Genomic DNA, 25,923 nt, shown 5'->3' on the forward strand with positions numbered 1-25,923 from the left:
TTGTTCTTCGATTCGCTCGGCAGGAAGCATTGGTTGTAATGAACAGAATCACCTACTCGCTTCATGAATGGGAAAGCTTTGTTTTGTTGCTTTTAAAAGATGAATGGTCACGTTTTTCCTGCTTTTTGCCATACTGCACGAAACGAAAAGGAAAAGAACCCTAAAGGTGCATAATAAATCATTTTTATTTCAAGCAAAGTGACACATAGAAAAAAATACGCAACAACGTAGCAATCGTCTACAAAAAAAAAAGAAGATAATAACAGGTAACAAGTAAAGAAAAAACAGTGTTGAGCAATTGAAAATAAATAAATAAAAGGAAATAATTGCAAACTCAACGTAACGTTTCCTATAAAGAATTGCAAGAGCATTTAGAACAGAAGAAAAGCATTCTCTACTGCATCTCATAGCAATACACCAGACTAACACAGGCAAAACAATAATATTGTTGTTGAAGAAAAAACTCATTACATTCACCAACAGATGAAAGATGCTAGCAATTTATTAACAAAAATAATGAATAATGAACAAACACGCCAGCAATAGTGAAAAAGCTCCTCCATTCCTCCAGATGCTGCTTTTTCAAAAGGGAAAACATTGCGCCACACAGTGCGCATGCTATAGTGCAACAAACAGCGTCCGTTGTTCGGTGCTCATGGGGTTTGTTTTGCGACAGTTAGCTCGAAGAAAGATCCTTTTCTATCTGCACACTCGTATGCAACTGGGAGTGAATGCAGCATGCATTCGGGCCTGGTATAGCGTCACCATTTTACCACACACACACACACACACAGCCACCAGTCTATGCAGATTGTTTCCCAACAAAAGGTCCCCATCGTTTCGTCCCAAATTGAGAGATCCACCGCTGGACGTATACTTTCTGTTGGAAATAAAAACATTTCTTTCCAACGGTCCTGTATGGGTGCAAAGACACTGTACGCTTTTGTGTCTATTCTATGGTAAGATTTTCTCTCATACATAAATACAATCCTTGCTGCATAATGCGCCCTTCTAGTGGGTGATGTCCTTGCAGGGGGCATTCTTTCCCATTCGAACCATCGCCATACACAGCGGTGTGTGTAAGCGCTCGCATCTAGTCTCCGCATTGTTGGGTGCCGGTTCCATTCATACCCTTGTGTTTGTGCTGTACAATTGTAGCACACTGGTAGTTTGTCTAAAACAATCTTACAATTCCGTTCCTATACCATATTTGAGGACACACACCAGAACCGGCACAACAACAACGACATTGTGTGAATGAAGCACGATAAATGAAACAGTTTGTACGCATTCTTCTACGCTGCCGTACCTGCCAGACAGTCCGTCACCCGCGATACTGACAACTTTTCTACCTGCGTTTGACACATTCCCCGTCCATCCATCCAACCATCATCCACCGACCGCACAAATAAAAGGGAAGCTCTTGAATTTCTTTAAATTAATCATAAAAAGCCACCATATATTTCAACTTCTCTTTTTCGTGAAGCATTACTCAACCTTTGCTAAAGGCGCATACATGAATCGGTTTGTGAAGCCTTTATGCAACACCTTTTAAGCATCCCGGGCACGAGACACGAAGGATATTAAATGTCCTTCCACTGCCATGTCCATATCTTACCTTTTGCACCATGCGCAACACAAAGTCACACACACACACAAAGAGCAAAGGACACACGCTATGAATAGTGACATTGAATAGCGAATGACGAATGTAAAAATGAGGTAATTTATCTTATTTTCTTACTTTTAACATCCACCATTCATGCATGTAAAGTATCTTTGTAAGCAGTATGCTTTTTAGTTGCATTCCTTTTCAAAAAGCGATTTAAAATGGGGGAATTATAATAGATAATTATGTATTTAAACTAATCTTGCTATAAATGCTATAAAATACTAGTAGTGCCATAATAAGTTTATAGCTCAGCAATCCGCTTCACTAAATCTGCTATAATTTTAGAGTCTCACACGTGTTATTAGTATGTTAGAAAGGCTTTTCACACATTATACCTCTAAACAAACATAAAAATTACGCCAACGATTCAATAACTACACCCACCCCAACTCGAAACAAACTTCCGACCATTGCGTCACGCGCGTTGATGAGACGCGCACTTGAATGGGTGCAGCACAAATAAACACACACTTATCACACTTGTCACTCTTCCCCCCGGCTGGGAGGAGGAAAGGTAACCGAACCGGACCCAAATAGTGAGGAAATTGATCGTTGTCCCCTGGGCACCTCCATTCAGCGCGGCGCTATGCGTTATCGCGATGCAAGTGTTGCGTTCGTTGCGTCGGGCCGGTTTCGTGCGGCTCGAATGTGGAATGTGGGGTGTTGTGCATCGCACCGGAAAATAGGGTATGGGAAATGGGAAAATCTCATTTCATGCAAAACCCGTCCGGTAGGGTTTCCAATCTCGGACCAAAAATCCACAACAATCCAGCCTGGACAACAATGGAGCCCAAACAATGGGGCAACCCTTCGAATGAATGCGTTCATTTCCCTCCGACGTTGTCATCCGGGACCGGAACAATATGCGGACGCGGCCACACACAGTAGCATAAACGATCGATGCCTTTGGCTGGGCAATAGTCCAAACCATTCACGGACGTACGATAATCTAATGTGATTGAATGTGTAATCGCTTTAGGTCGTGTTTTGTTTAGCGGAAAGTGGAAATTGCGTATTCTACAAACATTCCACGAAAGATTAATCGATGTTAAATGTTTACTGCCCGTTCTTTTACATAAATTGCAATGGTCTGTTTATGCTAATGGCAGCAACAACAACATGGCAATTAAAACATGAGCATGCGTTTTGTTTGGCATATATTATTTAATGGAAAACATACTGCAGCATAATCATCCCTAATTCCATTCTTTTTGTATGCCAACACATAATTTATTAACACCTCTGAGGCATATAGTGGATGTATTTAACTCATGCGATGGCATCTGATGCAGTCCCTGTGATCATCAAACAGGTTTTATTTGGGAAAACAATAACAGTTGGGAAAACGGGCACATGTAATGATCAAGTCTCTTAGTCTTCATTGTAGACTTACTGAATAATGAGCTAAGCTATTGACGATACAGATAAGACTTGAGTCAAGGCGTAAAAGTCAAGGCAAAAGTGTCCTCAAACACTCTTGAATTGAATCCTTATGGCTATGTCCAACCCTTCTGCCTTCTTTGTGATAATCACTATCTGTTTATTCTAAACCTTGGTCAACAATAACAGAATGCACAGCAGTTGATGAAAAGAAGAGTTTCATCTCTTCGCGTTAATTTGATGGTTGATTTCTTCAAATTTTACGAAATATTGTCTACATTAATGACTTCTAAACCTTCAAAAAAGGAACCTTGGTGGAGAAGTTCAAAGCTTTATTGTGTTGCGTTTGGACCATGGAATTCTCAAGGATTTTCCAACAACTACCCGAACTCTTGATTCGTATTGAGATGAACTCTCCTTAAAGTTCTGTGATATATGTCCAATTTTGGAGAAATATTTCCTAAAGAGATACTACTCCTGATTTTTAGAATTCCAAATGTTTTGATATCGCTGCCTCAGAACTTTTCAAATGTGTCATTCAGCAAATAAGAAATTTTAATGTCTTAATAGTGAAGCTAACTTTTAGTATACCACACATTATTTTGTTCTTGGGAAAATTTCGAGCTCCGAATGCTTAACACTGCACCATAGAACTCACGCGAACTACGAACGCCATAAGGTGCTATAACCTTTCACATCGCTTTTTTTTGTTCAAACTCATTCAACGCACCCACTTTCCCACCTACATGCGCGAACATAATTTCTTCCATATTCTACGCAATGTTTCCCACATCAAACGATACCTGTGTTCACATTCCGGCAGGATCGCTTCTTTGATCACATGAAAGCACACAACAATGCGGCACCGTGCGGCATTGTTTGGACAGGCGTTTGGCGCTGCGGTGCGGACAAAACATGGGTAGCATTATTATTGGTTCACTCCATGAAAGCAACCATAAAAATAGCTCGTTTTCCAGTTGATGTTTTTCGTAATTATGCTAAGTGAAATTTTCCGCCAGCATGGTTTCACGTCAGCTAGCATTTCAGTGTGATTGACTTCATTTCACGCCACCCCCAACATACAGAAAAACCCGGCAAAACTTTTACGCAAACGTGTAAATAAGGTGAATAAATTACTAATGGGCGGGTGGTAAGGTTGTAAGCTATTCATTAACGTGCCAACACGATTTACCTTGCATGAGCTGCTCCCGCTAATGAGAGACGATCGTTGCCTCTTAACTACATCTAGAAGAGAGCAAACTACTCCTAATATTGCTATGATTTGGTCAATTTTTTTTCTCAAAAATAAATTAATTTCCAAGCAATATAACCACACATGGGCGTTAACGCCGCCAACGTACCACGGCAGCTTGTGCCAGTCATCCTGTGCATCATTGCACACTCCAAAACCCGTGGCGCCTTGGGCGACATCCCTCGATGGGCATGAAACATAAAACGAAGCGTTCGACCGGAATAATAGCTCGTGCACGGGCGAGAACCACCACATTTAGCATATTATCAATCTCAATGCGAAGGTGATAACCCGTCCCGTTTGCCGTGAATGCCACACCAAAAGAAGCCTTTTTCGCTTTGGCTGCATTCAAGTGCCGCCCGTGCAAATGCAACCGGGCGATTAAAACATACTGCGCGCACGGTGCAAGATAAAACAGAAATTTCCTGCCTGTCTGTGCGAAAAGCCACGAGTGCAGGCACCGTTCGAGTGGGTTGTTGTTTTTCCCTTCCCGAGCATTCACGGGCGGACTGTTCCTTGCAGCCCGGTATTACTTCACACTTGCCTAGCATTCATGGCGTTTGTAGGCAAAACATTTGTCACCTAAGCTGAATGTCAATTAGTACAGCATGTTTTTCTTCTCTACTTAATGTGGGAGCTAAACGGGAAAGGTTTACTAAAAACTGTCTGAGATAAAAGGGAAACAAGTCGATCTGATCTTATTCAGTGCCCCAACTTGCATTTCTACTTTTGAAGAGCATCATTCATTAGCGGGAAGGAAATTGTTCCCAAAACTGTCCACACTAAAAGCTTGCCGGTGGTGCCAAAAGCAACACAAACGTCACTTTGCACCGTGCCATAAAACGGCCAACACTTGCGCTGGTGGGTAGTAAACGCTTACTTCAAGAGCTGACACTTACTTGTTCGTACAACCCTAAGATAAAGACCTTTGATCTTGTGGTCCGAACGTTGCACACCTTGCGGAAGTAATGGAGCAACGGTGTTGATCGTTGTTAACGCTATAAAAGAATAAACGCATTAGAATCACTTCACATTCAGTGCAGCATGCGTGAATTTGATTGTAAAGCTTGATTTTTATAGAAAAATAGTAATAATGTGTCATGAAAAGTTAACTGGTGGTCGAAGGAACGATGTCTAAAGGATGCATCTCATTTCATTGATGCCATCTCAAGCTAGGTTTTTAAGTCGCCTAATACTATGATGCTTACCACTATCAAGTCTCAAAGCTATCTAGTGTTGTCTTTTTTTCCTATTGTTAACCTTTTGAGCTAAAGAATCAGGTATTGTTCCGTTGTTATCGTTCATCTCTTCTGTGTGCAATACACTAAGACAACTCGCACGTACCACCAGCAGTAGAGTGGATTGCTCGGGAAGCTCACTTACAGGAACCTGACATACCATGTACTACAAACTTCAGGTCAAGAATTCGAGAATTCTCTAAAAAAAACATCCAACTATTACTTCAAAACAAGCATTTTTTTTATATTAGGCTGTAGATGATCTGTTTAGTTAAGGAACTCCGAATCAGTTCGGAGATCTTAAGGTTAACTCCACATTTTTTTTAGTCCAGACAGTCTGAAGCACCAAAGTATAGTTGGGAATTTGCCAGATTTTGCGAAAAATGTTTCTTAAAGTCCTTTCCAATATTTCCGAAAATGCAGACGTTATATTCTTATTGATCTTCATCCTTCTTGGCCTAGTACCCAACTCATTTTGCTCTTGTTTCCCTGGCATTTCGATCATTTCGTCCTATAAACTGACATTGCGCCAGGGGTGTCGCAACGCCAGCGATGTCAAACGTTTCGTCGCAGCATTAATTGTAATATTTTCGCTTCATCTTCTTCTACTACTTCTTTTTTTTCTACTTTGCGTCGTAATTCTTCAGCAGTTTCCTCGAATCCCGCCAATTACTCCGCCAGTTTGAGCATTTGGTGCTGAATTATATCTACTTACAATAGGAGCGGCAGTTAGTGGCCATATATCCTTAAAAAAGCTTAGCTTAATAAATGTTCAGAAGTTTTAAACTATCAAATAAAAGTAGTACGAAAATCATTATATTTAAATAAATAATGCTAAACGGCTTAACGAAAGGTAGTAAAGGAATTGTTTGGATAGTGGACCAAATGCGATCTTGGTTCAAATCTCAACTATAGTCAGAGTTGTGGTTAATTTAGCTATCACCATATTTTTACCACAAAAAGTACAAGAATGTACTGTCCAAAACCAACAAAACGTTATAGAGTGTAATACAAAGGTAAGATTAACTGCAGATATTATTGCTGTTGCTCTTGATTGCATAAAACAACTGAACTATCTGCTTAAATATGCCCTTAATCTTAACACCTATGGCCAATGGGCATCACGAGAACAATAACAGCACTACAATAAACGCTGTAAACATACTGCTCGCAACAACGAACCGGCTGACCGGGCTCATTCGTTACGTTCGATCATAAATTTCGATATTCCATGCCGGCCACCATTGACAAAGATAAATGTTTATCGAAAAGCAAACTGCGACCGATTCGAACCATTTTTCGCACCTTCCACAAATGCCCGCTAACAGACGCCCGGGGGCAGAAGAATTTTTAACCAACCGGTTACCAACTGGTGGCCATACCACCGAAACGACGCGCAACGCAAACCGTGTCAAAAAGCCAACCGTAACCAACCGCGTGACCAGTCATCGGCAATTAAGGCGCTCGCGATACCAACGCGCGGGAACGCGGGGACACAAACCCAGCCCCAGTCGGCAGCCCTCGAAAGCACGGGGGGAAAAACAGTGGTTTATTTTGGCATTCTACTAAATCAAAAAATAATACCCAAAAGAATGGGTCACCCGTTTCGAAACCGTTGGTCTGGCGTGCAAGAAGAGGCAGAAAACCAGAAGCATATAAATATATGCTCCCCATTATGGCATCCGTTTCATTTTTTTATCCGCGGGGGTACCATGGACCGGTGCAAGCATCGGGTGAGAAGGAAGGACAAAACGGCACCGTAATGTGCAAGAGGTGCGAAATGATTCGGGAGAAAATTTGAATAAAATGATGAAATTAAAGTTCTCTTCTTAACAACCTGAGCACCCGCAGAGCGCAGAGTGGCACAACTTTTTTTTCTTTCATTCCTTGCGCAAAAGGTGGCATCGAAACTATTTTCCCGACCAATCAGCATTTATGAAGCGTGACGGTGCGTGCGATCGATAAGGTCTTGAGGTATGCAAGATCGGTGAAGTATATTATGTGCAATAATAAAAAGAATGAAAAGGCTTCAAAGTATGACTACTGAGAATATACTCAAAATATTCTAAAAATCTTAACCAATATCAGTACTTAACTCAACACCTTTTCCTCCAAATTCTTCAAAGTTTTCCCATTCGGAGAAAGCTTCTTTTCGACCAACCCTCATCCAGAAGCCACGATGTGGCCGTGCGTGGGGAATCAGCATTGTTTTCGATTCGTTTTGCATATCAAAAACGCACCCATACGCCCCAACCGGGGCGAACCCATCGTGGCCACACGAGCCCAACCGACCCGGGGAACCACAGAAGCAGGTTGGCAGCATAACAGACGGGTAACATACGGGTACGCACCGAATACAGCATGAACCACCGCCCGACCCCGTTTGGACAACGCGATGGACATCATGTAGCGATTTAAATTGCTACTGAAATGTTGTTCGATTTTAGCCTTAGCCATCGGGATTTATTATTTTATTTTTTAATTTCTCTCCACACAGGAAAAGGCTTCAAAAGTCCTACCACCCCCGCGCGCCGAATGGGTTTGGGTGTAGTGCGATTCTGGTGCTGTGATATAAATGTCCTTCATGTTCTTTGGGACTGCACCGAGTTGAGATCGGGCGAGTTTTTAACGCCAACCATCAGTAGCTGAGTGCGCTGTACGTACAGTTGTGTTCATAATTTTAAGAACGCAATATAAAATTAATTACAAAACTTAAAAAATAAACAAAGCTTAGCTAAAGTGTTATGAAAATGTTTGCCAAAATAAATTGTTTTCCTTAAATTACAATAAAATCATTACATTCAGCAGACAATCCTAACAAGCTAAACCTTTCAGCCAAAACCGTACGCTGCAAACGTTGTTTTCCCCGACAGGCACCCCATGGGGTCAGTCAATTCCGTTCTTACCGCAGACGATGGCAAGAAGGTCCACCACCTAATCCACGAGCCACGCCAAAAAAAAAACGCTTCGGCTGTATAATTTCACCCCACTCGCACACACTGCAAGCAAATCGCGGCTCATAAAAACATAAAAATACCGATGAAACACGGCTGCCTGTGGCCATTACCATAGCTAACGCGCTCGCATAATGATGGCCACCGTGGTTTGCCGGATGATCTGCAATAAAGCCGGGGCAGCGAGGGCGACGGGTGTGCGACACGATGCGCGTTCGATCGTTCACTAGCGGGACAACGTTGGACACCAACAAAAGCACAAAATTGGAAGAAAAACCGATAAAATAGCCCAAAATATGATCATTGCCATTCCGCTAGTTCGATTTCGTTACATTCATTCACCGAACCGCAGACTACAAGCGCATCGATTGACTTCCACTGACCTTTCCCCCTTCGAACTCCCGTGAAGGGGTGCCACGCTGAGATAGCTCTGACCCCTCCGGACTCGAGAGCGACTCGCGTAAACGGTCGGTTCACAAAGAAACAAAGTCCCGCACTGCTAATTTACGATAGTTGATCGGCTATTTGCACATAATTTCCACCGCTTTTCCCTGTGTCTCGTTAAGGGATCAATTAGCCCTTGCTCTGCTCTCTGTCTCCCTCCCTGCCATTTCGTTGCAGCAACACTGATTTATGGTCGCAAATATTTGCTCGTACAGCGGGTTTTAATCGAACCGTCAATATTCCAGTCCGGTCCCGCGTCATAATGCCAGTTGCGTCCCTTCCGAACAATGCCAACCCCAACAACAACACTGCAATCATCGCTATTGTGTGACGAACGCATCGGGGATAATGCATTGTTTATTGTTTTTCCTTGCTTTGGTGCGAAGTTTCGAATGTTTGGAATTATGCGAGCTAATTTATCTAGTCTTTGGATGGGCAAAATAAGGCTGTGAAGAGAGGCGGAATTAGTTTTATCTTTAAAACTAAAAATTATTAATTAAGTTATGCAGTTTTGAAAATTTCTAACACTTTCAACCTAATTCTTGCTAAACAAACAAGAAATGAAAGGTGAAGTGCTGCTGTCTAATGTTATACTTCCTGTCCGATAACAAGGCTACAAGGATCGTACCGCATTCCATTGCCAAATATTTCAACTACAACAAAAAACACACAAAATAAGGAAGGAAATATCCTTTCCAACAGCACTCTCTAGCAGTGCTTCCTGTTCAACCAGTTTGCAATTCCTACGTCAAACCTCATCCATTCTCTTCCGGCGGAACTTACGCAGACGCCACCGACGGTCGATGGCAATGGAGAAAGCAATTATCCGCAATTTTTACCAATCCCTTTAGGTGACCTTAAGTCCGCTTTGGGTAATGATACCGTCCTGGTGAAGAAAATTACCCCATTAAAGAAAGGACCAACATTTTTCGCTTATCCTTGTCCGTGAATGTGTGTGATTGTCACTCGCAAAAGGCGTCATGTACTCCCCGGTGGGTAAACTATTGCACCACCGTGCAATTCCCAGGATCATTCCGGGGTACTGTTATCTGCGGCAGACGTCAGTCTCGGTAATGTTTTTATCGCTACCGGACAGTGAGCGTGTCCGTGTGTCACCGTACAATTGCAACCAGTTTCCTGGCGACGCCGTGCCGGAAATGGCACTGACACGGAACTGATTTGTATTGTGTCTAGACTAATGAAATGATTTCTACGCTGTTTGTTGGCTGTATGTGAAACATAATGCATTCTAATGGATTATTGTTTCATGGCACTCCAAAACACGCTGGAAATATCCTTGACCAACAAATCCTTTACTATCTTTTGTTTTACATTGTTTAGAGTTCTAGTTTTGCTCAAACAATCAAATCCTTAAGCTAACTCATTGGTAAACCAACAAATAATTGTCCGATAGGCAAGGCTTTTATATGAAGTAGCAAATAAGTAAAGCAAATAATTTAATTCAATTCAATTCAATTCATGTTCCTTACTTTAAAAAAAACCGGCCCAATACCAAGCAATATCATAAAAAATAAGGCACAAATAAGCTATTATCTAACAATGCAAGTAGTACACCTAAACATATTAAAAAAAATACATTACAATACAAAAAGAATGCTAGTCCAACAGTTTCAATCGCAAGAAATGCAAAAACAGTGTCATTTAAAGACTTATACTATTTGTAGTTAATTACATAAAAAACTCGTTAAAGTAATCACAAGTTTATAACCACCAACTCACTTCCTAAAGCACTACTTCTATTCCAAACCTAACAATATCGCATAGTTAATCTTTATAGCGCAATAGATTCTACAAGCTGCGGTGGGCGTGTAACGTCATGAAAAGAACACCGTACAATCATGCACGTACTAAGGTGATATAATGGCTAAGGACACCCGCAAGTGATTCTAAAACTGACTGTTGTTATTCTCAAATTATTAAACGTGCTATGTTGGAAGGCAGTCAGTTCCCGAGATACACTATTATAGCAGATCGCTATAATCCGCGGTAGATCCTCGCATGTTTATACGTCAATGTTACAGAGTCGACTTTGAAATTTGCTCCTCCAGGCAACTTTTTGGATGAAATCATTAAGGGTAGATATAAATATTTTTTTGTAACAAGATATATAGCCAAATTTGCCATTTTTAAACTTTTATACTTCAATTTTGTTTTATAAATGTCCAAAATGTCCAAATGTCCAGAAAAAATCACGTATCTTCAAATCCACGTATACGAGGTACCATACATAACATAACAACATCCAGTATTACAACGTCCTAAATTTCCGGGCGATCATCATTCTAGAACTAGCTGGGAACACCCACATCGATACACAATCGATGAACAACACAAATTCCAGCTAGAAAAGCCTTCCCAATAATAGGCCCAAAGCTCAACAACAAAAACGGTTCTATCACCAATGCACCAACAGATCAATAAACATGAAGCATTGCGAACACTATTGCACCACACCTAATGTTTTCCCCCAAACCAATTGTAAGCCATAATGAGCCCTATTCTATTCATACTCATTTGCACTGCACTGCACAACGATGCGCAGTTAAGCCCAAAAACACTGCGCACCAGTCGAATGTGTAACCGATCGAGCACGGAAACAAAGCATAACCCGACTGCTGACGTGCACGGTGTGCATCTCGATGTATTCCATTTAAACAATACGCAGCACAACCGTAGCATAGTGGGGTTGCAGCGCATGGGTAAAATCGTTCACCAAACACCATGTGCAACTCGTACAGTCCCTTCCCTTTTGTGACTAAAAGCTGCAAAATTTTACGCTAAATCTAAACAGAAAAGCCTAACCGAGAGGAGAGAGAATGCGAACGTGCTGATACTGTTAAAAGGTTATGGCCATTGTTGCGTACATGCGCTTTGTGTCGGTAACTTCCACCATACTGGCGAGCTGTGCAGCGTGGAAGTTTTGCGTAGCTACGGACACCCGGAGAAGGATTCCGGCAGGCAAAAGCAAAAAAAAAACCCTCGATCGTTTCGATATGTTGCAAATTGAGGTCAACCAGGGCCAGCGAACCGACGGGGGTCGACGGTTTAGTGCGTGCTGTGTGCTTTGTTTGGAAGGGCACTCGGGAAGGATGTTTTGCGTACCAGACGCTGCGATAAAGGCCTATCTGCGTTTATGTTGTTTTTTCGGGGAGTATATCGTACTGAAAAAAGGTGGAATATTCTATTTCAATAATAGTTCAAAATTCCAAACAAAATAGGAAAGGAAACTAAAGGAATGACAAAACTTTTAAATAAATGAAGTATTATAGATCATGTCACTTTAGTTTAATCCCAAATAACCCATATAACCAAAACGACAGCGGATTACTGCTCTCTCTCTCTCACACACTTCTCTTATCTTTGCGTCATTCCTTCTTTTAGTAAACGAGACTTATTTTTACCACATAGCTGGATAGTCATTCCTTGCTACGGGGGATTGGTCCGGATGAGATTTTAGACTGGTCCTGTCGTGTGTATGCAGGCCTGTGCTTCCACCAATACACCACCGGCCGCCGGATTACTGCTCAAATGCTATTTAGAGACTTTCAAACACCAAGAAGTATCGTAGTCCTTCGATTGAAATTTATGAATGTCTATGGCTCAAAAGAGCTAAAGAGCAAATAAGCAAAAGAGATTCAGTCAGCTTTCTTAGACGAAGACACGTATCCAAAGCTCAAGAATTTATAATTTTGATAGTGTATTTCGCTTCGCATCTTTGGAGATCTTTAACGAATAAGAAATATCCAATGTGAAGCTGGAATACGTCAAATTTGATTCGCTTATAAGGATCTAATGATAGTTATTCCTCTCTAGGCAGTTTGTTGGTACTCGTTTCGTTCGTTTGCACTAGTGGATCTATTCCACTACATCTCCAAAGTATGAGGATTATAGGATTTTAGAATGAAAATGTGAAAGTATAGACCATTTCTGAATTCTTTTCCAGTTAATATGGAATATTTATCGGCAAATTTGGAATCATTCCGACTCTTTGCTTTCTGGAATCGATTTCTTTTTGCAAAATCTGAAGAAAGGAGGAAACACCCCACATCTACCACTAAATGTTTCACTTCAACTTGAAAAGAATCCAGAAAACACTTCAGCAGTAACGTTTTATCTCAAATCTTTTGTTTTTTACTAAAGATATTTAACTTAATTTAACTACACATGTGAACAACTATACAATTACGGGTCGCAAAGCTGTATTTTCGCACAAAATTGTATTTTTTGTTTCCTCAGACTATCCTCATCACTATTTGCATACTACAAGAGATTTATTTCTCGTGCATAAGTCAAGTTATTGCTTGACCCATTCCTCATTTCCGCCAAACGGCGATTGTCCAGTTCAACGGTTTAAGCATAATCTTCAGCCCCGGCTTGTTTGAAATCTGTCTGACCGAACAAAACTTTCGTTTGTGCGCCAACATCGCCAACGGTTGTGACTCGTTGTTGACCGTTTAAATTATTTCTTGTTTCCGATTGGCATCAAATGAGTCGGGAAGCTAACCGATGCACCGCCGGAGCCAGCACCCTGCAACCGTCTGGCGTCATGTGCAGCCGGTATTTGCGTAGCTACCGGGAGGCTGTTGCGCCAGCCCGTGGACACACAGCACACCGTGCGCTGTAGTTGCTTTCGCGCCAAACCTTCCCGTAGCACACACGGTCAGCTTTTCTTTCTGTTAAAACAATCAATTAGTGTCAATTTACTGCTCTGGAAATAATAACGCAACCTGACCGTGCTCGTCAACGTGCTAATGGAATCGCTAACACTGTTTCCAACCGGGAATGCACCTCCGAACACCGTGCGCCTGTAGGTGTGCGTCTTGTGCGCTATGTGCCTTTCTCCTTATGCACCGCTGGGTCACGAAGTGCTTCTCTTGTTTCACGGATCGGTACGGACATTGTTTGTGCAGGGCGCACTTGCAAGAAGACCACTCTCGGACATTCGGCCGTTTCTGACCTGACCACGGCCACAGCCAGCCTACTATTTGCATAGAGCCGCGCGTAACGGCGAGGTAATAAAAAAATCAAATTCACCCGTCCCGACAACACCCTAAAGTAGAGGAACGAACAAAAACCAAAACTAAACCAACACACCGTTCGTTACCTGCCGATAAACGCATCCATAAACATGGGAGCCACGGTCTGTTTCGACAATTTATTTACGGAGGGGCTGGAGAAACACATTCCCCCCGCTCGTCCCGGCAAACCTTCCCACTCTCCCTTGTCTTCCCCCCCCCCCCCCCCCCCCCCTCTTTGGGCCCAAGATGCGGCTAGAGCAGGCGCCACCGTCAAAAGTGTGTTTTATCCGTCCCATGCGTCTTGTTTCCGTGTTTGTCCGTTCGTGAGACCACGGACAAACACCGCACCAAAACCACACCGTTCCGTTTTTTGGTAGCTTTTGGGACAGTTTCGGTGCTAAAGGCATCGGGCACCATTATGCGCCGCATTTAGATACGTTCTGATAAATGGCGAAACCCATTCAAGGGTTTCACAATGGATTAACACTGCAGTTTGGAAGGAATTGTGCGCGCATAAAGCTACAATGAAGCGTTAACAAAATTGTTACCATAGTTTGATAGCCCATTGATCCTATTTCAGCAGTGTAGCAAATTATTATACAAATAAACACGCTCTTTGTACATTAAAATGCTAGATGTGACGTTAGCGCATCTGTGCTGTGGAAGCGTTCGGTAAGAACCTTGTTGTTTGGAAAACATGGAGTTTTGTGAGCAATGGTCGTGACGAAGATATTATATAAGACAAACAGATGCTAAAAGTATAAATGACAAACAGATGATGAAATAAGTTAAAAAAAGGCTTAGCTGACAAGAATATGTTGAATCCATGCTTATGTTTCACTAATTACTACAGCAAAAATATAATATAATAACAAATATAACTAATCGTTTCAAAATTTCATAAATCAATCGGTATAATATGTACTTTAGACCAGTAACCAGTACTTTATACAGTAATGATTATAAGATAAAAAAGAAGTAAAGTAAATAAATTTGAAATAAAGAATAAACAAAGAAAATTCAACCCTAGAACAATAAACATGAAAAACATAAACAGAAAAATGCAAATTTTTCGTAGTATTAAAAAAGTTGCTATTCGTCATGGAGAAATAAAACGATAAAATTAAAAATTAACGAGCAAGAGGAAACTAGATCGATAATAAATAATAATAACAACAATTGAAGAAAAAGCAAAATAGAAGTAAACAAATATCAAACAAAAACATGTAAAACACACTAAATTAATTTTAGAGCACTAAAAGAACCTTTAAATAATTACAACTATAAGAAAATTAGAAACAGAACTAAGTAAAAATAAAAGTGTGCTTAAACAAACACATAGATAAACTAAACTAATACAAAAACGTTAAACAAACCAAAACGAAATAACATCAGAACGTCAGACTAGCCAACCTTCTTCTACACGATAAAAACCCGATCAACAAAGGTAAACAGCACCAAATGTTTTTTCCTGCATTAACTTTCAATTGTTGATACCTTAATTTACCTGTTCCGGTTTTTATGGCAAACATTTCGAGTGTTTCACCTCAAAACAACCAACATCTTAAGACAGAACCACGAATATCCATCACACACACAAAGTCCTTTTGACCAGCAAACCGTTGACGCAGAAGTGACTGTACTGTGTGAATTCAACACCGAAGGTAAATCGAAAACATGAGAACTCAGATAGTCTGTACACGTTCAGTACCACCAAGGGAACGTAATTGTCCTTTCCCTCTGTCCTGTCTACCTCCCAGCAAAAAAAAAACACCTTTAGTGGTGGGGAATGTAAACTTTCGGCTTCTCTTCACCAGACCACTTGAAATACTTCCATTTCAACTACTTCCGCAACTCGTCCTCACAATTACTGGCGGTAACCTCCCGTACCAGCCGAAAAGTGTCCATGAAACAATCACTCCCTTTAAAGTACTCGAAACACATTGAAGGGATGTGTCTCGATTTGGTTCTCCCCCATACACAATGTTCCGCCACCGACCGTTGTCGGCTGTGTCTATGTCCAGGGTGTGAAGAAGTACCACCGTGTTCAGAATTTAGCAAACAAAATGTGTCCGAATGCGAAAGGTTCGTTAAAGAGAGAGAGAGAGAGAGATCCCGACAAAAAAAAACGCCACGAAACGACTCCTCACATCGAGTGCTCTTCACGTAATTAGGTTTCCCAGAGTTTTCCTGCATCCTGTATCTATCGGATCCATCGGATTCGCTTGCCAACTGATGAAATCTCGGCCCGGCCACGAATCGCCCTTGCTGATGCCCTTTCTTTTCGGATCCATCGGATTCGCTTGCCAACTGATGAAATCTCGGCCCGGCCACGAATCGCCCTTGCTGATGCCCTTTCTTTCCCGTCATGTTTGCATTGTTTGCAACAATTATTCCCGCACCGAGATAATCGCTATCGCATCGGAATCATCATCATTCACGCCGCATTTAACGAAGGGTAACCGTCGAGGGGTTACAACACACACACACACACACCCAAGCCATATGGTTGGCAGGGCCAAGACCCAATATCTGGTCTATCCAGATCTTTCCTATCCGCCACAATAAAACCCCGATCCGGTGTCCTGCGAGCGTTTTCCGCAAGCTCTTGAAAGTTTTTCGGTTTTTGTATCACTTTTGTTTTTCCCGCTTCCCACTTGGGTTGGTTTGTGCACCACCTAGCATCTGTATCCGCATCCACTTCCTGGTGCAAAACAAGGGCCTAAAGAAAAAAAAAGAAAGGAAATCCCTTTTTCCCTGACCCACTCTAGAGCGAAGCATCCGGGGAGGAGAAAAAAAAATCCGTACGCATGGATTAATCTTTACTCAGGCCTATCAATGCTACAGATTATGATCTTTCATCCATTCTTTTCAATTATTTCGCCGCCGTTCCTCGCTGCCTGACTTATTTTATAGCACTATCCGTCCCATCAATCTCGAGACTCGCGGTTCACTTACTTTCTGTTACATTGCTCATGATAAGCACTTTTTTGTTGGATGTAACAATGGCGCGCTTTGTCTGAATCCCGACGAGTGTCTTAAAAAATGGTTACGTTAGACTAATATATGTACAATGATCTTCAAAATATTCTCTTTATTTCCAACTGCTAAGAGCACAACATGTATGGTTCTTTACGAACTACAATGATCCAAATGAGATGTAATTGTGCTCACTAACCACAAAAACCCCATTCGGTGGGTTGTACAAAAATTGCACACCAAATACATTACCATCGCCACAATTGCCAGGAATTCCCCACACAACGCAGTTCTCTATTCTTCAAACAATGTCATTAGCCACAACTTCAAACAGTCCACACCGCATCAACACATTCCACGAACTTCAACGGACCCGAGCGGGTTTTGATGGATGGCGTTACGAATGATACCCGGCTCAGGGAGGACAGGGGAGGACACTGACGCAATCGACCCGGCAGCGAGACACCAGGGATGAACAAATCATTTAGCACTCGCTCACCCCTGCAATGATTCAGTGTGATGTGCGATTTACCTACCCCAACCCTAGCGCAACTGGACAACAATTGGCGTGGATATTTATTTTTCCATTATGCCAACTCTGTGCTCCTCAACGGTGAGCTTATAAAGTATCAGAATAGCTAATAGAAACATTTGAGTAGCAGCAGCAGCAGCAGCAGCTCTGTATTGCCAGGTGCCGCTTTGGAAGAGACCGAAGCGAATCACTGTTTGCTAACGATGAATAGCGTGTATTCTATGACAGTTCTAGAAGATAGGGATGTTAATACACTGTAGTGTAATAATAATAACATATGAATGTGGTGAAGGCTTTGAGAATTAGCGAGCATTAGTATCATAGCCAACTTGCCAACCTGCTACCTGTCAGCACTAACATGAAAAATATGTTGAAAACAAGATTAAAATAAAAAAGAGTATAGTAAAAGAATAAAACTAAACTAGAAACTTGACCAGCAACAAAACAAACTGGATCTTACAAAAGATAAATTGACGAACGAATAAAGAAAGAAATAAAGCAAATAACAAGTTGCAAATAAAAAGTTGTACCAATAAAGAATAAAGTTGAGCCCAAAGACATGATCTTCTTCTGTCTGCGAGGCACTGGGAAGAACGATGGAGTATTCCATCATCATCATTGAACCTTCCCCTACTAATCCACTGTATTGGGATTTCGCACCAAGATCTCAAATGGGCACGAGACCGGCAACTTCGATCATATGTCCACAAGGACATGGCATAAATCCACCGTCGTGAAGCAAATTTGAGTCGCAAAGCTCCAATGGATGGGTCACGTAAACAAAACAGCACCAGACAAAAACACACCAGACGATCTTTTTAGTAAAATCTTTACGGACAAAAAAAGAGAAAGAATTTTACAACCGAGTCACAGTGACAAACTGAACTGCATTTATTATACCGTAGCATAAACCACCCCTAGTTTAGTCTTCTAGTCTTTAGGACTCCCACTAAGTTTTGATGTAGCTATAACCGAATCAGAGATCTCATCTGATCCGCTTCCTCCTCCTATATCCCCTTCTCCAACCATATTCTACTCAGACAAAAAATCTGTCCTTGGTGCGCGGTAAATTCCGAACAATTCCTAACAGCTTCTTATTTTCCGACCAGCTCAAATGGCTCTAAACTGTTCGCAACTCCTCCACAATGCACAAACCTACTTTGGAACAACATCAATACGGGACAACGCTGCCGAATGCCGACGAGCATCTTTATTGGTAAGAGATAGATACCCAGTTCCGAATTGATCCGGTGCTGCTCCAGAGTTATCAGCTTAACCGATGATTAATCCGGAAGTTGCGCGAGGGTCATCTGCAAAAAATGCTAGAGTGAAATAGCTTCAACTTCAGCTGGTGAGGCATTTAACCCATCGCTACCACCAGCATTACCCAACACTACCACAAAAGGTTACGGCAGAATTTACTCTTTCTCAAACCTACTTCTACCCCACCTGCTAGCGCCATCTGGCGGGAAGCGATACGTTTCATTCCAGCTCCACCTGGCAATAAAATTCACTCACTCAACTCAATCGTATCTGCACAAATCTTCTTCCAACGTCAAGCCAACGACCCTCATCAAACAATAATCATCTAGCAGTGGAATCCCTTGAAGCAAACAGCCCACTTTTCCCATTCCAGAAGCAGCCACCGTTTTATGACTACCGTGATAAAATCCAACTAATCATTTCGCCAAAAACCCGATGATAGCCCCACCAAACCAGTTTGACCCCAAGGTACGCGCGTACCACGGTTCATCCGTGTACGCACCTTTCTCAAGATATGGGGGCTCCCAAAACCCCGGTTGCGCTACCTAATTATCATCTTCGTCTTCGTCAAAATGCCTATCTCAGCCGTGTTTTGAAGATTTTTGGGTCAAAAGTGAACTCACCGAGGCTTCGCGTTATCGGTGCCATCGTTATCCACTCAAACCGCCCCATGGTTCGGATGCTTCCGTATCTTAGACAGGGTACGGATTTTGATACGAAACAATACACGCTGTCGAGTCGACACCGTACATCCACTTCAGAGGCACGTTAGTGGCCGAACACTGTGCGCTACCCCGCTATGATCGATAGCGCGCGATGACGGGAAACTATTTCCCGTGCTGGTCGACGTCGTCCCGCCGGGCATGTAAAGTGTGTGAAACCATAATTAGCCTTTGTTCTGCAAACCATTCACCACCGATTCACTTGACGTTCGATGGTTTGAAAAGTAGTTACGTCAAGTGGACGGTTGGCATTTGGCCGGCAAACCCGCTTTGGCCGGAGCATCCCTGGGGTGTGATGTACCGGACAGTAGCTGAATCAGTTGCTTTCTTCGAAACACCCATTAGGATCGTTGTGTGTAGGAAAGATGCGCCTGAGTGGACCATGAAAAGGAATGGCGCTCACAATTATCTTGCCTGAATGGCAGCAGCACCAGCCGCGGGAAACATTCCCCCGGAAGGTTGCGTATGTGTTGAGTTGGGCGATCAATCGGAGGGGTTTGAGGGCACTGGAACGAAACTTCACATTACATCAGCTGCATTTGTGTCCCAACACTCAATTTTTAACTCAAACAAACAAAAGACAGAAGATTTACGTTAATCCACACACTCAACAACACAAAACCCCAGCCTATCATGTGCACGCGAAGAACATCATTACCGGTCACTTGTAGTCGTAGGTAGTCGTTCAAGCGATTGCCAATATTAATCATACCAGCACATATTGACCCCCACCTTTAAATACGACCCAACTCCAATGAGGTTTTTTTTTGGTTGTACCAATTCAATCCGATCGATTCTGCGACTCAAGCGACCCAAAAGAAGAAAAAAAAATACATCACACCGACCCGAAAAGCACCTTAGCCATTTCGACCCCAATCCGATACAGTCGGTGCTCGTGGTGCCTGTCAAAACGATTTATAAAATACAACCAGCGGGGGGTTGATTACAAAAATTTCGATTGTTCGTTATGAGGTTCAATGTGCTACCGCCACCAATGCAACAGATGCATCGCGATGAACCACACGATCCTCGTGCTGCGTAGCCCACCGATCCCCTTTTATATCCTTAAACGGGATGTTATACGGCTGGGGACCAGTTTATTTAATTTTTCACCATGCCTTGACGTGTGCTGTACACGCTCGAAGGACAAAGGACACTTTGTTTACTGCGCGTTTCGGATGTTTTGTTCTTCGTTTTGATCTTCCCTTGCGTTGCGGAACAGCAAACAAAAAATCGCTCTCCTGATTGGCATCCACAAGCCGTATGCGTACGGCTGCTCGGCATAAGGGCCACCACATTGGTTTTTCGCCGTTTCGCAAGTATGTCACCATGCATGCGGGACAGCCCTACCAGCCAAAAGGGGTTGCCGCCCTTTTGTGTCACGACGAATCCGTATCAATGTACGCGTACCGAGAGGCGCACACCGTCAGCGTGTGGCTTTTGTAGCGTTTAATTACTTTTTACCACACGACGGAGGTTTCTAAGGTACGAAAAAAAAAACAACATAACCAAACCTACCTGTTAGCTATATTATGTGCTGAAATGTCTCTACAATTCGGCGTCTGTTCAATGACGTTCACGTTCTAAGACTTGTACTCGAGTGTGTAAAATATGCTTACTAGATTACAATACACGCTACAGCATATGAGTAGCAACAAGTTTCTGTGGAAATTGAACTGAGTAGGGGCATGTCGTTCAATGTGTTGTTTTCGCCAGGTGCTTTGGTGCGTGCTATAATAATTAATTCGTAAGGATTCACTTCTACAGCGGTCTGTAACCGCACAAATTTATCGAAAAAATACCTAATAATAACAATTAATATTTAAGTGGATATTTTTATTTTTCTTATTCGAGAGAAATGGCCTGGGCTTATTGCATAAAGTGAATATTAATTCAACAGAAAGTTCTAAGATGCTGTACTAAAAGTTCGCAAACGACCTTTTTTTTGCAAACGATCCATTAATTCGAAGATTGTTAGAAGATTTCCATAATCTTCAAGGCATCTCTAACATTTCGACTTAAGAAAAAACTCGTATCATTCTGCTTAATCAAACAAAAATGCTGTGCTTGATTAGAATGTAGCGAGAACTTGGAGTTGGATCACCTACACCATCAAGCATCAATTACAACATGAGTTTCGGAGAATGGTTAACATGTGAAGTACGCAATATCCTCAACTTTACACCAAAGAACATTCCGTTGAATATTGCCAAAAGTTACAAACCTCTGTTAACTCGAAAAGTCCATCTGTGTAAATTGAAGCTTTGTCTCAATTAATTAATTAGATATCAACGACGATATTGATATTCTCCGAAAGAACCAAAAAAAAATCATTTTTACTTACGTGTAGAATAAATAAAAATTGCATAAATCTTTACGTGGAATTACTCAAAAGCCTTCATAGCCCCAACATCCCCAAGATACTAAGATACGAAGTCCAGAAGGTTATTACATCTAAATGGGAAATTATGGCAAGATTTGTTTATAGTAGACGTCAATATTGATTAATTCAAATAATAGTAGTAAAGGAGTGACGAAAATTCGATGTTAATTTTGAAATCAATGTCTAACGTCAAAAAATTTGAAGATTTGGATATGTTACGGGAATTATGATGAATGAATGATTATGATTTATTATGATTAAATTCGTGAGTCCCAAACGTTTACTACTAAAAACTACTATTTACTAAAAGGTAAAAAGATCTTATCATTTTAGATATCTTATCATTTTAGAATATAGATAGATATCTGATATTCTGATATGATATAGATGTTCCTTGTGGTATAGAACCTTTGCAAGAAATAAATCAATAAAACGAAGTCCAATTTAATCAAAACTACTCATCCCTCGTATCCAAAATGGCCACCGACAAACTCCACAACAAACCATCACAATGGCATCGATGTGTCATTCTTGGTACGGTATCCTTGCAAGTGACACACACACAAAAAAACACCTTATCTTACCGTAGCGATCATCACTGGCGGCATCCGTTCGTTTGATGCAAACCATCCCCAAAAATGGCACCCTTTTTGCCAATGCCGGTGACTGATCACCGCTGGAAACAAAACCTCCATTTTTGGGCCTAACGCCCGCCATCCGCAGCATTCGTCGGCGAAATCCTCGGCATGAGCGAGGGACAACCCGGCGTGACGTGACACTGCGAAAGAATTGGTCATTGGCGCTTTGAATGAAAGCCGGTGCCGCAGTACACAATGATGATTTTTTGGCGAGATTGGCGCAGCATGATCGTGATGTGGTTTTGCGTTTTTAACACCCAACGACAACAACAAACGGTGCAGATTGTCAATCTTTCACGCGTAAAAGAGCAATTGTTTGATGATACTCTGGGCATTCCGCGCGACAACCCGCGAACTTAAAATCCCTTCCACCGGAAGAAAAGGTTTTCCAATAATAAATGGTTGCGGCCATTTTGACGAATTTAACCAATTTGTTACAGCCCTTTCGTTCCTTTCTGCTCTTCACCCTTGTCCCTTCTCCCTCTCCCCATCATTAGTTTCTTATCATTCTACTCAAGCTGATCAATGCTGGGTTCTTTCGGCTTTCTCTCTTCCCCCAAACCCAATCACCGGGGTGGCACATGGACCAAACAATGCAGCATTATAATCTTTGTTGGTACAACAGCTACCGATTTCTTTGTCGCTTACCGTTGTTTCATGCTAAACTTCGTGCCCCAAAACGTTACGTCGGGAGAATGCGGCATCGGAAACTCCCATCTCATGCGCACCCGGCGACGTCCCGGCATCCTTGCTGTGTATGCTGCCGAAAGAATACGTGTCGACTCGTTTGAACAGCATTGAAATTCCCGCACCATAGTCTCGTCGCTTCGTTAGCCACTGTTTTGCATACCGCTCCACACCATGGCCTTCCTCCCCACCGTTTGTCGGTAGATCACACCTTACCACGGTACCGCGCGAACTCAGCGGGAAACAATTGCGTACCGAAAACATATTTTGTACAATCATCTTTTCCCTTTTACCAGGCCACGACCACGGTGGATTTTAATTATCATTCATCCCAAACATGAAACACTGAAACGCCCGATCTGGTGCTCAGCCGCGTTTGCCGCAGTGGAAGAAGAATACAAAAAAAAACATCCGTGGTTGATCGGCGTAAGATCGCGCGAATAGATTATCACTCATTGATGTTCGCACGTGTGAAGGAGGAACGGGCACGGGAAAAGGTGTGCGTGAGATGCACTTTTCGAATGTTTCGAATGCGTTCCGTGATGGACCTCTGCTTGTACGCGTATACGTCGCTTGAAATCAATTTATTTAATTACGAAAACGCTGGCTGAAACATTCCCGTTCCTTTGTTGCGCAACAATAGCGTAAATTATTAATTTTAAAGGATGATATTTCCTTTTGCACGTGCTTTTCAATGGTTTTCTCGGCGGGTGTGTAACAGTGCTTCCGAGCAGTGCCCCAAAATTGTGGGACGAATTGCGATGCTGTAAGGATTTATTAAAGGATTTATTATCGAAAAACTGCTTGGCCGGTTGACGGTATTTATTTACGATTTACGTAAAAATCTTCGAAGACATTCTGTAAATGCAACAAAGATGTTTACTTTCACATAACAGCAAATATGATTGCAAATTTTAATTAATTTTGCTTAACATAAACGAGGACCAGTTCAGATTAGAACCAGCTCACGACATTCGGTGTATTTGACCGTTCCCTTTTTTCATAACAAATAAACAAATTTATGAGTGTATGAATTCAATACATATTAATAACTGAACATTGAATAAATAAAAAAATAAACTACACAAATAATCTTATTCGTACGCTAAAAGACTTGATAGAGTTAGTAAGAACCAAAAGAAAATATCAAAAATGAATAAACTAGAGATACGATAAAAATTTAATAGCTGGGAAACTTAAAAATGTCAATCAAAGACACAAAAAGATAATAATATAAGATAAAAAAAACTTTACTAAGACAACTTTTTAACACCAGAACAAATGTATATTTAAAAGTGTAAAAAGTAAGAAATGTATAAAATTAGAAACGAAATCATTTACAATATTTAAACATATATGAAATGTGCAAACGATCGAGTTTGACCGGGATAAGGCCAATTACTGAGAAGAAATAATTTGCACATATTGTAGCGTATGTAGCGTATATAATGTAGCAAAAGCCGTCATCATCGCCGATCATCAAATTAAACAAATGACTTTAATAATAACGTAACATAAAAATAATTCAAAAACTTTAAGCCCCCAAATGTAAACACCACTTATAGCATCTTTTTCAATGCAGCAAAGATAACACGGAAATGTGTTGAAAGTGAATAATTATAAAAATAATGTTTACTAAATTAAATCAAATTAAGTACTATTAGATTTTATGGCACAGTTACTTTGATTCCTCAACAGCTCTTTTATCAGATACTATAAACCAAACAAATTTATACTCGAAATTTACCGAAATTATAGCAAATTATTTTCAAAACCAACATTCACAACTAAACAAAAAAAAACAGTTAATAGACAGTGGAAATAAGATATTCTTCGCGATCAGCAAGTTATTCTAAACAGTATTTGACAAAGTTAAATAACTGATAAAACTATATACTACAATGAATCAACTATTGCTTGTTGGCTAATTTAACAGTTCAAAACAAAGAAAATTACAAAATAATAACGTGTTGCTTCACCCACTTTTCCTGTCTCTTCCTCTCACCAAACCAGTGGAAAACTTTGCCTTTTCCCCTGTGTGTGAGGTAAAAAAAATCGGAAACTCTGCCCTTTTTAGCAACTGTAAAGCATTTGACCTTTCTCACCGTGGAGCTATTGTGCGCTGCAAAAGACTTATGGCCTTTTGACAACTTGCTCCAGCGTAGAACCTTCTGTCCAAAATTCACAACTCGTTCGCCCCCCACCACAACCCGGTGTACCGTTTGCATTGTTGTTGTTGGGGATAGAATCTTCTACATGCTAAGAAAGGAAGCGGTGGAAAGTTAAAAAGATCATCTACTTTGGAAAGTGAAAATCCATTCACGCAAAACTCAGAAGGGAATTTGCTTCCGATTCGCCCACTACCCGGTGAGCGGGATGGGTTGGGCAGGGAAAAACTTTGCCCCGTACGTACACGTTACACCCGTGGGATAGAGACACATACATCCCGTTCGGAAAGATCAAGTTATGTAACCTTGCTTTCATCGTCCCATCGCCTTGGCGTGGAATTTGGCTGTGGAATGTGTAGCGCGTTCCCGTGTGTTTTTAATGGCAGTACGTATCCGTTGTTTGTGTCTATTGTGTTGCAGGCGAAAAACGTGAGACGCAATGTGAGCGAAGGAAAGGGCAAAACGAGTTACTCAAACTTGCTCTCGGGGGGTGGGTGACAACAACAACCCGCCTTAGGGGGAAATATGATTTTACACAGATTTACAAGCTCATCCTTTACGCTCATCCCACA

At 41.6% G+C, this 25,923-nt stretch overlaps 1 protein-coding gene across 1 annotated transcript in view; it reads right to left on the bottom strand.

The window, feature by feature from the left end:
- The window catches only part of LOC128718661 (transcription factor SOX-1), a 121,275-nt gene extending 98,033 nt beyond the window's left edge, over positions 1–23,242 (bottom strand). Inside the window, exon 1 of the mRNA XM_053812281.1 lies at positions 23,145–23,242. Within this exon, the coding sequence (XP_053668256.1) occupies positions 23,145–23,242 (98 nt within the window). The remainder of the gene's footprint in view (positions 1–23,144) is intronic.
- Positions 23,243–25,923: the final 2,681 nt, after the last annotated feature.

Source organism: Anopheles marshallii, chromosome 2 (assembly GCF_943734725.1).
Source record: "Anopheles marshallii chromosome 2, idAnoMarsDA_429_01, whole genome shotgun sequence".
Lineage (NCBI taxonomy): Eukaryota > Metazoa > Arthropoda > Insecta > Diptera > Culicidae > Anopheles > Anopheles marshallii.